General features: G+C 41.3%; 1 protein-coding gene across 8 annotated transcripts in view; it reads left to right on the forward strand.

The window, feature by feature from the left end:
• The window catches only part of LOC113656247 (serine/threonine-protein kinase WNK2-like), a 41,300-nt gene extending 28,860 nt beyond the window's left edge, over positions 1-12,440 (forward strand). For 4 of the 8 annotated variants that reach the window (XM_047822955.1, XM_047822954.1, XM_047822959.1 and 1 more), the window contains 12 exons: positions 292-375; positions 572-1,212; positions 1,626-1,683; positions 1,836-1,909; positions 1,983-2,180; positions 3,286-3,680; positions 3,998-4,215; positions 4,305-4,508; positions 6,460-6,558; positions 8,907-8,951; positions 9,458-9,765; positions 10,140-12,440. In XM_047822955.1, the coding sequence (XP_047678911.1) occupies positions 292-375; positions 572-1,212; positions 1,626-1,683; positions 1,836-1,909; positions 1,983-2,180; positions 3,286-3,680; positions 3,998-4,215; positions 4,305-4,508; positions 6,460-6,558; positions 8,907-8,951; positions 9,458-9,765; positions 10,140-10,496 (2,681 nt within the window). In that variant the 3' untranslated portion in view covers positions 10,497-12,440. Of the gene's footprint in view, positions 1-291; positions 376-571; positions 1,213-1,625; positions 1,684-1,835; positions 1,910-1,982; positions 2,181-3,285; positions 3,681-3,997; positions 4,216-4,304; positions 4,509-6,459; positions 6,559-7,023; positions 7,253-8,906; positions 8,952-9,457; positions 9,766-10,139 lie in introns of those variants that run through there. The other 4 variants (XM_047822956.1, XM_047822957.1, XM_047822962.1 and 1 more) reach the window with 4 other exon arrangements.
• The last annotated feature ends 471 nt before the right edge of the window (positions 12,441-12,911 follow it).

Genomic DNA, 12,911 nt, shown 5'->3' on the forward strand with positions numbered 1-12,911 from the left:
AAATGCATTTTAGAAGAATCAGGTTTCGTATTAGAAGTCTCCCACCGGCTTTAGAAAAAACACATATCGAACAGACACTTGGCACTAATTCTATAGTACAGTCTTTCACTGTAAAGGGTACATATGAGCTGCGTGATGTGATCACGGAAAGCTTTTAAATAGACGGTAATGTACTGCGTGACTGGTCATAGATGTAAAAATCTGGTCAGTTTCTGAGATTGGTCAGGAGTGCATGTGTAAAGCTGTTTGTGTTTTAATGTGTGTGTGTGTGTGTGTGTCCGTGCATCTTAGTGCTTCACACTGGGAAACGTTGGTTCATCATCTGCCCTGTGGCTGAGACTGCAAGTAATGGTGAAGACGATCTCACAGCCAAAGGTAGGTATCTATACTAGGATGCTAATAGTAGGACTGTAACCATAAATGGTGTTTTCAGAAAGTCATCGTCACACTGTTCCACCATTAATATGCAAACACAAATGTTAGAATGTTTTATTAAATAAATGCTGTCAGTACTTTAAATTTGTTTCATCAAGGTTAATCTTTGTTTTTATACCTTCTATCTGACTGTCAGACCCAGAGGGCACACCTCCAGCTCAGATCCATGATGCTAGGACAGGTGAAGCCAGACTTCTGCAGAATAACCCACCACTGTCTAACGCCGCCCCCCTCAGTGCCCCCGAACAACCCCAAACTGCGGATGATCCTCAAAGCACTCATTCGTCGGGAATGTCCATGGTTGCCGACATCCCATGCTGTCCTATTGTCCCACCCACTTCCCAGGCTGATAATGCCCAGGCTGACAATGTGAAAAATGTCCCCCCTCCCCAGCCAGCCAGTCATGACCCCAGCCCCGTCTCGGATGCATCTCTGAACCAGGTTCAACCAGTAGTGCTTCAGCAGCCATTTTCCACACCTGTTCCTCCTCCTACGCAGTCACAGCCTCAGAGCCCTGCCCATCCAACACAAGGTCCTCCTGCTACCACTTCACATACACAGCCAGGAAGTGGACCAGCTGAGTCTGATGGGGAAGGGCCTCCTAGACTAGAGTTCACCGATAGGACAATAAAGACACTTGATGAGAAGCTCAGGAACCTTCTGTACCAGGAACATAATCCCTCACAATCCACAAGCTCCACCTCGGATCCTCCTGGTTCACCTCCAGTATCAGATAGCCAAAGCAGCGATGGACCACTGAGAAGAGGAGAGATTCTGGTAATAAACAAGAAAATTGTCCAGCCAATGCATTTTACATTAAGCCATAAATCTGTAGCATGTATATACAGTAACTTTTAATGAGCATTCGTGATATTAGTTTGCATCGTGTAACAATATTTATGCATAGCAGCAAACATCTTCCCTACAAGGACACTAATTATAGAAACAGACTAATGAGGTACTCTATGTATGTAAGTGATGTACTGTACAGTAAAAGCCAGCACCTGTTTTTTTTTTGTTTTTTTTTCCCTCTTCCCTTGAAGTAAAGAGCCGGTGAAGACAAGCCATCTACAGAAATCTCAATTTTTTATTCGGTTGATCTGCCATTGTTGTACTGTTGGCTTGTTTGGCATGTCTACTTATCTGCATCAGTTCCTGTGTTTGATCCCCCCTTTTATTCCCTCTTTTAGCCTCATATTCCAGAGAGGTCTGACGGTCTCGATACCTTGATCGACTCTGCTGTTGCCCGTAAGTGGCGTGTCTATGTATGATTTTGTACAAGGTTATGGTTAAACTTTTTTGGGATTATATTGGATTAAAGAACAATTCATTTGAACATGAACCGGGTTAGAAACAACTGAAATAACTGAACATGTTCTTACTGTGTTTATATTCATTAGCATCAGATAGGCAGCTGGCAACTGACTTGGAGGGCAACTCTGATGGACACCCTACCTCGAAAAGCCGTTTCCAGGTAGGAGGACTCCTGCACCTTTGCCATAATCTGTCACATGTGTATTTGCATTTACCACAGCTGTTATCTCTAGATTGTTCCAACGGCACCGGATATTGTCCAGCGTTTGGAGCGTGGCAGGAAGAGCCGAACTGACTGCAGTTCTGTGGCACCTGGCCACATAGAAGGAGAGGCTACAGATATTGGAGTTTCCACTGCAGATGAAAACAGAGGCCAAACAGTGCAGACGTGCCATAATAATCGTTATTCAGCACCTCCAAACCTCTATCAGGTGTGATTGAGAGTTTGTTTTAATGAACTGTGCTCTTCAATGCTTTATCACATCTGTCGTGGCACGTGTCTTTACTGAAATTTGAGGTACAGTGGTACCCCGCTCGGACATCGACCTTTTCGCTTAGCGAACAGTTTTTCGACCGAAATTTGCGCCCCCTGAACGACCAAATCCCCGCTTATCGACCTTGACCCAAGTGGCGCGAGGGGAAGGATCTTCCCAGTCTCACTTCAGCCTTTATCTAGCATCTATCGTAAATTAAACTTCGGTTTGTGAACAATATTAGTGTTTTTTATCGGTCAATATAACAATTTAGTGCGTGTATACTGTATATAGAATACTTTGTTTAAAGTGTAAAATCCTTTTTTTGTTTAAATTTGTGAAAATACTCTAGAAATATGGGTCCAAAAAAACGAGTGCTTAACGAGTAAGTACAGTACAATCTTCTTCTTTTTTTGTATCCATTATTTCTTATGGAATAATTACATTCGCTCTTCGACCTTTTCGCATTTCGACTGGTTTTAAAGAACGGATTAAAGTCGATAAGCGGGGTACCACTGTATTTAAATCGATGCACTTTTCTAAACTGATTCTGATAAGCATACATCAAGGCAGATCCTATTCTGGATATGAACAGTATATATAGTTTTTAGGTCTGACCGGCGTGTGTAAGCTTATTCTCGATAAGACCAGTTTTATATAATCTTATTTAAAAAGGTCCAGTGTTTACAAGCTTATTCTAGATCTGTCCACTGTATGTAATTTTTGCACTAGATACTTCCAGTGTAAATAATTGCATTCTAGGTATGATCAGTGTTTGTTTTATAAAACACTGTTCTAGATTTAACTGGTATTTATAGTATATTGTTTCCTAGAAATGTCCAGTGTGTATAATTGTATTCCACATAGATAAGCCAACTAATTGTATTCTAGATCTGACCAGTGTTTGTAATCCTACACATGACCAGTGTATAAAATACCATTCTAGATTTGACCAGTATTTACTGTATTTTTATTTCTAGATAATATCAGATATAATATACCCATTGTACATAGGCTTTCACTGTTGTGGTTCAATTATAACAGCTTTTCTTTTCTTTGATAGGATAAGCTCACCTCCAACATGGAGGCCACAACCTCAATGCCTCACATTCATACCTCCTTTTCCATGGACGGAGCAACACATCATGGCTACCACCTCTCCACAGATTCCGGTGAAGAGGACAACCACTCGATTCTGCCCCATAAACCTCCCAAGGTTGTTCCCAGCCAATCGGAGCACAGTGGAAGTGATCTCGTCAAACGGGCTGTAGCTTTCTTTCGTCGCTCTGGTCGCAGCAGCAGCGTGCAGAGCTCTGATTCACCCAGCCGTCTACCAGTTCTTAATGGCCATGCCCCATGTGTTTCAAGCCATGCCCACTCTGCATACGTCAGCAGTGATAACGACTCAGAGTTTGAGGATGCCGACATGAAAAAAGAGCTGCAGAAGCTTAGAGAAAAGTAAATATAGCACTATTTTACAGTATATTGTCCCAGAATACCTAAACACCTTGTGTAACATTTAGATTACTAGGTAACTGTGTGGGGGACTGTTTTCTTCTAATTAGTCTTGCCTTTTTGCTTAGAACATCCTGCTCTTAAAAAGGTTTACCTAATTCCACTTGTTCCAACAATTACACAAGTGTTAATTGTACCCTCATTATTTTCCAATGAACTAATTTGTTTGTTAGTAATTTAAGTCACATTGTTCCTGACCACTGCACTGTGCAATGTACAACTAAAAACCCTAGAACTTCATGTCTCCTGCTGCTCCTCAGGCATATGAAGGAAATCTCTGAGCTGCAAGCCCATCAGAGAAGCGAGATCGAGCAGCTTTATTCACGGCTCGGACGCTCCGTGCCTCCTAGCGTGGGATTCCTGCATGCTGTACCCCCTACTGGTCGCCGCCGACGAACTTCCAAACACAAGCTCAAAGCGGGCAAGCTTCTTAATCCAACTGTGCAACAGCTCAAATCCAACCGTGCCAGCAGCCCGGGTAGGTCTATGTGCATACTTATGTAGACGCCATTTGCTCTCTTTATTTTATCTCTCTGCAGTGCAAACTCGCTCTCTATCTCTCTCCAGCTGAGACCTGTTCCATCATGTCGGCATCTCCGGCTAAAAGCTCAGTTCTAGGTAACAGCTCAGTGGCTTCCAGCAGGGCCACACTGCACAGTCCAGTGTCTGAACCTCTGCAAGCAGTCCAAACCCAGCAGCCATGCTCACTCAAAGTTTCACTGTCCTCTGACAACATCTATGATTCAGCCCCACCTGCTCTCCCAGGGCAAGGTAACACACACCTGCATCCATGTACTCTACCCATATACACAGTTGAGCTCAAAAGTATACACACGCTGAAAGAAATTGTTAAACGTTGCCATTTATTTGGAAAATATGACTGATATTGCAAAATATTTATTTCTTATTTAATGATAGTGGTCACGTGAAGTCATTAATTATCACATAGTTGTTTGACTCCTTTTTAAAAGCTAATCACCTAAACAACCCTGAGCAAAGGTTTACATATCCTTAAACTTTTGGCCATGTTATAAACACACAGGATGACACACCGAGGTTTTAAATGGCTATTAAAGGGACGTTTCCACACCTGTGACTCATTGTAATTGTAATTAGAGTCTGTATATAAATATTCATGAGGTGATGCACTGACTTGGATGGATACTGCACCATGGGGAAGACACAAGAACTGCCAATAGACCTGTAGTTGAACTTTATAAAGCAGGAAAATGATATAAAAAGATATCTTAACACTCGCAAATCCCAGTCAGTACTGTTCAAACTCTGATAAAGAGATGAAAAATAAGAGGTTTGTTGATGCCAAGAAAGATTCACATTTTCTACTGCCCACAAACCCACAAACTTGGAGAGAAATACCTGCTGCTCTGGAAAAAAGTGGTGGTGTTTCAAGGGGAACAATAACTAGGTGCTTCAACTGCATGGCCAAGCTGTCAGGAGAAAGACGCTCCTGAACACAAAAAAGACCCATCTTTATGGAATAAAAACACTGTTGATAATAATCGTCCGTAATTCAAAGCATGTGTGTGTAAATTTTAATATAGTTATGTGTAATTTAAAACTATTGTACGTAATTATGTTTTTTGCGGAGTTGGCCATGTGGAGTTGGCCACAGGAAAGCAGCATGGTACCAGAAAATACTGGTATGAAATCTGCACATGGGACACTCTCGGATGCTCCAACAATGATGATGATCCAAAGCACCAGTCAAGGTTGACCCTGCAATGAAACCGCAGAAAAAGCTGAAGGTTCTGGAGTCCATCACAGTCTCCTGACCTCAGTATCATTGAGCCACTTTGGGGAGATCTCAGACGTGCAGTTTGTGCAAGATAACCAAGAAGTGTACAGGAACTGGAGGAACTTTGCCAAGAAGAATGGGCAGCTATACCACCTGAGAGAATTCAGGACCTCACGCACAATTATCACAAAAGACCGCAGACAATACACGATATTAAGAACGAATGGAGTGCAAACTTTTGAACATGGATTATTTCCTTATTTTCTTTTTTATGTTTTGTTTGATTGTGCCATTCATTACATATTAACTTGAGTCCTATAAGAAATCAAATACTTTTGTTTTGCCTTCTCACTCATGTTTCCAAGGTGTGCAAACTTTTGAGCACAACTGTATATATATATATATATACACTCGTATTTAGGAGCTTGTTGTGTCTGTGTAGAATCTACATTTGTGTGTCTCACATTCACACACGTTCATATACAAGTCTTTGTCGAAGTGCTTAATACATGAATTTGCATGATCACACAGCATTCTTAAGGACTCTCTTCATCTGTGTGTCACACACATCTTAAACATGCCCACACACACACACACAGTCCTGTAGGAAGGCTGCAACCTATTAGATTGGGATCTTTTAAATATTTTTTTAATTGCAAGATCAGTTATTGAACAAACCGCCACACAAGACATTACCATAACTTTAAACAAGTATTATATCTCTGTGACAGTCCTGTAGAAGTTAAGAACAAGGACACACTGTTGACCCACACACACACACACACACACACACCACAAACATGACCAATAATTCTATTAATACTTGGCTGTGCCTTACTGTCTATGCTGAGATGATACGGGTCTCTAAAGTCTTATGTGTTCGCTGTTACACCACTCTCCCTCTTTCTCTCTCTCTCTCTCTCTTTCCTTTCTTTTCTCTCTACCTCTTATATTCGTTCTTCACAGGCTGGACCGTTTACCACCAAACATCCGAGAGAGTCACCTTTAAATCTAGTAGCAAACCACGCACTAGATTCCTCAGTGGACCCGTGTCTCTGTCCATCTGTTTGTATTTGTTTTATTCCTACTTTACTTCACTCATTCCCTTTGTGTACTCTCTCTCTCTCTCTCTCTCTCTCTCTCTCTCTCTCTCTCTCGTTCAGCCCATCCCAAATGTTATGTGACCTGTATTGACAAACACCCCCCCCCACCCAATACATACAGCCATCAATATTTGTAGCACAGACATTTTTCATTCATTTTAATTTGCCCATTGTTCATTCTTGCACCGATTACTTCATTCATACAAACGCTTTGCGCTGCTTCTGCGTACCAAACAACATTAACATTGTCTTCCCCCAAACATGGGCTTTCCAAAAACCTTGAATTTTTTGAGAACACCATTGAGCACTTAAATGTGTGCGTCTTGCCAAAGCCTTTGTATCTTCTTTACATGTGATTCCTTTCTTTTTCACTAATTGTCCTCACGTATGTTTTACAAAAAAAAAAACACGCCCATACCGGCATAAGAGGATGATGAGCGCGCTGTCTCATGTTTGGATTCGGAAGACGTGCATGCCAGAGGCACAAGCCAGGCTCACTTTGGAGATCGTCAGGGCCGTATTTTAAATTCTTATCTTCCTTCCTTCCTTTTATATCTCTGGCTCTACACTGCATGACTGTTTTTCAAACAAAAACAAATCCGTCTCTGCTACTCTTGTAGAATAGTGTTTTTTTTTTTTGTTTTTGTTTTTTTTCTCCCCCCAAAAAAAACAATTTGTGCTTTTAATGTGGTTTTAAGTAGAACTTGATTCCAACTGTCTGTTTGTTTTTCCACGAGCGTCAATGACCACCTTCAGCTGTGACTACTGACATGCAGTCACACAAATATATTTCTCAGGTTTCTCTCTGTAGAGTTTATACTGTATATAAATCTATCTTCACACCTCCATGTCCCCAATATATTCACCTTGTGTTCATACCTGGTTGCTTTGGAAATTTCTAGCCTTTTGAAGGAATAAAGGAACTAGTAGTGAAGAGATCGGACTACTGTTCTACACAAGTCCTGCTCCCACTAGAGGAAAGAGGTTTCGATTCAATGCAAAAATGCAACCTCTGCCATGTTTAAGGGGGAAAAAGTTCTTTACTTTTGTCCTTCTTGTTTTTGCCTTTTTTCTAGTATATTCTTAACATTTGTTTAATTGGAATATTTTAATATTTTCTAAATATCATCAATGATTTTCATTTGATTATTTCTTTTGTTTTCTTTCTTCATTTTTAAAGTGACCGACTCCATACTTAGTTACTCCTCCCACTCCTGGTCTTGGAGACCTGGATTTTAGTGCGCGTGTCTGTTAGGACTGTGTCGTGGATGCTACTAAACATCGGAGAGCCACTTGTAGAACACCCCCTACAGGATAAACTAAGTGTGTGCAGATTAAACAGAATTTGCTGTGTCCCACCAGCCACATTTGATACAATCAGCGTGATATCAGCTTTCTTTTTTTGGCAAATGGAAATCAGGAAATGACTCTCTCTAAGTATTAAATAACAATTTTGTTCTCAGGATGAAAACTCATAACTTGACTAGTTTATAGAAGTAGCACTCGTCACTGGGCTTTATGTGGTGGAAGCAAATAACACGAGTTCAGGGGCATTCATTTTAAAAATCACCAGGCCTACTATAGTCTGCATTAATTGAGCTGGTGTTTCTCACCAGAGCGTGACTATTCTCATCTTTTACACCCATAAAAACGACGAAAAATCATAGATTCGGGAAAATCTTGCAAGTGCTGGACTTGACATCTCATCTGCAGTTGGTGTCTTTCATCTTTTTCATATTTCTCCCGAAATACAGACGACAAAGCTTCATCTGGTTTGATTATACATTACATTCATGGCACAAGAACATAATGTCATCTCAAACCATCAAAGGAAGTGATGAATGGATGGTGCTTCGCTTTTTGTGGATGTGCTTGCATGTGTTAGCTAGAAGTCTGCTTGGATAAACTCTAACCTTGTTTCCAGAGGGCATAGTGAAGTATAAAGATGCAAAAAAATTAAACGCACTAAGTTTCAGAGCATTTCGTTTATTTAAAATAATAAGAAGAATAATTAATAAATAAATAAAATGAAATTGGTTAATGAGTCGTTTTCTGTTTTCCATTTTTTATTTTTTTTCCCCCACTTTTAAAATATATTTTGGACCCAATCTTCTCAAGAATAATGCACATGCTCCCATGCATACAGCCTAATTTAATCACCCTGCACCTCCTTACACTGATCCTGTGTTTATGAATTGATTGGTTGCTGCCTGTGGCTGTCCACCAGTTTGTCCAGTGAGCAAAAGGTGTGTAGCGTCTCCCTCTTTGCCCCTAACCCTGTGTTGTCTGTATTGTTCTGCCTCTCTATAGGGTCTACTCTGAAACGACTATGTCTAGGCAAAGAGCGCAGTAGTAGTAACTATCCCATTTACTCTTACTATGTAGATCTTTCTTCCTTTCTTTTGTTATCCCCTTTTTTCCTTTTTGTCGTTATTTTTGTTGTCGTCTCTTGGCATGACCACAAGAGTGAGCATTGTGTTTGAGTGTAAAAACGCACTAATGAAGTGTTTTGTCACTTCATTTGTTTTTCTCCTTCATATAGTGCATGGCAGTGGATGGTGTCACTTCCCATGAAGTGCTGCTTCTGTTCTTTTTGTCTGCATGTTTGATAAGATGTGAATCAGCAGTTATGTGGGGGAGTGAAATCTTTTGGCTGCTTGTTGTCTGGAAATGGTGAAATATCCAACTAGCTGGGGAAAGCGATAACAACAGTCATGTGTGCACTAGCCGAAAGAAGGCCAGATTCACATCAATAAGCAGCCAACTGATTACCCATGACTCAGTGCTAGGCACTGTTTCTGTCCTTTTTCTTTTTTGTTCTTTCTTTTTAAGGTGTCCTTTCTCCTCTGTCTCTCTTCTAGGGTCATCGCATTGCAGTGGCACAACTTCAGTAAGCTCAGCATCCAATCAGCAATCAGCACTATCTCCCGTTGCCATTCCTGTACCTGATCCTCAGCCATTCACAGCACTCGCTCAGGCTCAGACCAACAACAGCAATAACAAGAAGCGGACGTTCACCGAAGACTTGCACAAGCTGGTTGACGACTGGGCAAAAGAGACGCTCAGTGCCGTTCCTCAGCCCCGCCCTTCCCTTAACCAAATCAAACAGCAGCAACGGCATCAGGACCTGAAGGGCACGCCTACATGTATGAGTGGAGGCACAGTTCAGGTACATCCTTCAGATGTAGCTTTATTCCACTGATTAGTGGTCCTTTGATGGTCCAAAATCAGTCTGATTTTCTGATTTAGACATCTTTATTAGACAACTTATCAATTAGTAGAAATAATTTAAAAAAAAAAAAAAACTAATGTGTACAAAAATAGAGGTCCCAAGTCTATAGTGTGATGTTCAAACAGCACATGAATGTGATGGTCAGGTGTCACAAACCTTTATGCCATAAACAATTGATATGCACTAAACAGAAGTAAACAGTAACTAAAGAGTAGCTCTTGATTTTTTCCCCCCCATTTTTTTTAACTCTCTTTACTTACACTAACCGTTTCTTCCTCCTCCTCACATTTGTCTCATCTCTGTGCATGCAGATGAGGGCTTCTGCACCCCCAAAGTCCTTGCCATTCCAGCTGCCTCTCTCGTGCCCACTTGCAGCTGCTCCGGGTCCCAGCGTGCCGCCTGCCCTCAGTAACACACCCTCACCCGTTCTCCATCCATCATACTTGCTCCCCACCGGCCCATTTGGAGGGGTGATGCCAGCTTCTGGGTTTCCATCCCAGTGGCCTCAGGTCTCCTGTCCAGCTGGCACAATGGGGCCAGTGAACATGATTGGTGCACCGGGTATGATACCCCTCTCTACATTGGTGAACCCTGCACTGCAGTCCTTTCCTATGGCACTGAATGGCTCAGAAACCCCCATGTGCAAAGGCAGTGCCAGAACTCTATAACCATGCCATTGTTACTGTCCCTTGTTGGTGTTCCTCTGTAATGCAAAGCTTTCTACTATGCTATGTAAATTAGAACTATGCCGATCATCCACTGACTCCCTGGTTGTAACAGTAACTTCCTACTTAGTTGGTTCTGTTGGCTGGTAAACAATCACCGTCTGTCATAGACATGCTATGATGTGCAGGTCTCCCTGGCCTTCACACTGCAACTACAGTACCCATAGTCCTGTTGCATTGGTCCAGTGTTATTGATGTCAGCAACAGTCTGTATTTGACAGCAGACACATCTGTACATAGCCTCAGTGCTTGTTAATAGTGTCGGTGTGTGCGATCGTGCTTGAACAACTGCAACTGGCCTTTATTCTACAGCCATAGTGACACATCATTTTATGGTCTGTGTCTGTCGAGTCTTTTCCACAACAGCTCAGCAATCACCGTTTGCTAAGGCTAAGACGGACAAAAACACCTTTGCCAATGGCTGCCAGAGTCTACTCACACAAACCACAAAGGAAATACGACACAAACATCAAAGAACAAATCGGAAATAGTTTTAAATTCAATCTGTTTGTAATAGAAAATCCATACTAGAAAAAAACCAAATCTCTGACTCCGGTACATACAGTTTGACTTTGTAACTGTTGACTGACAGAATTGTCTGCGCACATACAACCGAGTGCTGTCTCATTGCACACTGCGAATCCAGAAAAAAGAAAAAGCTTTAAGGGGAATGTAGTGCCTTGAGAGTTGAACAATTTCCCCATGAAATTTCATTCAGTACCTTTACCCCACCCTTTCCTCATCCCTATATAGTAATTGTTTACAGTTTCAATGCTTTTTAGACAAAGCACTACACGCAGACGCTCGTGGTCACCAAAATAAACATCTGCAAAGCTCTTTTGTTCTTACGATCCCCTCAGTAAATAATAAATAAATAAATAATTGTTTACAGTTTTAATGCTTTTTAGACAAAGCACCACACGAAGACTCCGTCACCAAAATAAGCATCTGCAAAGCTTTTTTGGTGTTACGATCCCCTCAGTACAAGCACAGTTTAACATATTCACAGATCTTTATACCTCGAACACTGGTCATTGCATGTCTTTGATATTGTAGTCTAAAACCAGGCCCTGTTCCTGCAGACGTTTGTGCGATGCGGTGCTTGAGAATGTTGTCTATACGAGGGCAAGTCAAACTTTTTTTGCATGGTCACTGTAAAGTTTACAAAATTCAGTCCAGGTTTAAATTTGTAGGTTGGGTCGGGGGTCCAAAAGCTATAGAACGCATTAGTCAAAGTAGCAGTGAAACGTGTAAAATGGGACGTTTGATACAGTTTGGCTTGGAAATTCCAAGAAAATAGGGGGGGGGCGGGGGGTTGCCTTGTCATGAGCCTTATGCACTATCCAGGTGAAAGAGGAGGGGCTGTGCTAACATTAGCATGCCACAGATCTCTGTAGCGAGCCATACACTAATTCAAGTGAATTTTGTGGGGGGGTTTTTTTGGTGGGTTCTTTTATTGGTGTATGTCTTGGATGTTGTTTATTTTGAGGTTGGAGGGTGGTGCAATATTTAGTTTACACTTGTTACTATAATAGATTTTAGCTTTTTCTTTTTTATGCTGCTAGAATGACTCGGGTGATCCAGTATATGGAAAAAATAAACGAATGCAGACAACACTAACTTGGGAAGAAAATTCATCCCCAGTCAAAACCTACCAAATAAAAACGATCCGAATATACTCTGCTGCTGGATGAGAACAATACCCGAGTATTAGACGTTATGTTCCGTCCGTTTTCTTGTTTAGCGGATGTTAGATCTTCCTCATTTTCGAGGGATTTGGCCTAGCATCCTGAGCACTGTCTTGTTCGTGCACTTCCCTCTTCCTTAATCAGATTTACTCTTTGGACCAGCATGATTTAGCCTTTTTTTTTTCTTTTTTTTTTTTTTCTACACAGCGTTTAAATAGCAATACACACAGTCGCCAAATCCGGCCCTTACTCCAAGCCTGCAAACTTTGATACTGTGATGCCACTTAATTACGCAGGGGTATTAGGAAGTAAATGAATTCAAATCAGGAAATGTGTCAATTTGTCACACTTGGTAATCAGAATTGTTTTGTTTGTTTTTCCCCCTCCCAATATTTTAAATTAGACGAAATTTTGATTGGGATGACCTAGAATATTTGCTACACTAGAACTTTTTGCACTTGCCCCCTTTTGTAATTTCATGTTTGTCACTTGGACCAGCATGTTGAAGCGCTCGATTACACCCTTCAAAATCGAGCCAAGTTTTATACCCTGCATTCGAAGAGGTTGTGAGCCGTAAGTTTTGTCAAGCTGTGAATTATACAGGTCGCTTGTAATTAATGTATGTACAGTTATTTTGCTTTGTATATTTTTTTCCTCCCTCTTCTTTTCC

The sequence above is a fragment of the Tachysurus fulvidraco genome, chromosome 14, assembly GCF_022655615.1.
Source record: "Tachysurus fulvidraco isolate hzauxx_2018 chromosome 14, HZAU_PFXX_2.0, whole genome shotgun sequence".
Classification (NCBI taxonomy): Eukaryota; Metazoa; Chordata; class Actinopteri; order Siluriformes; family Bagridae; genus Tachysurus; species Tachysurus fulvidraco.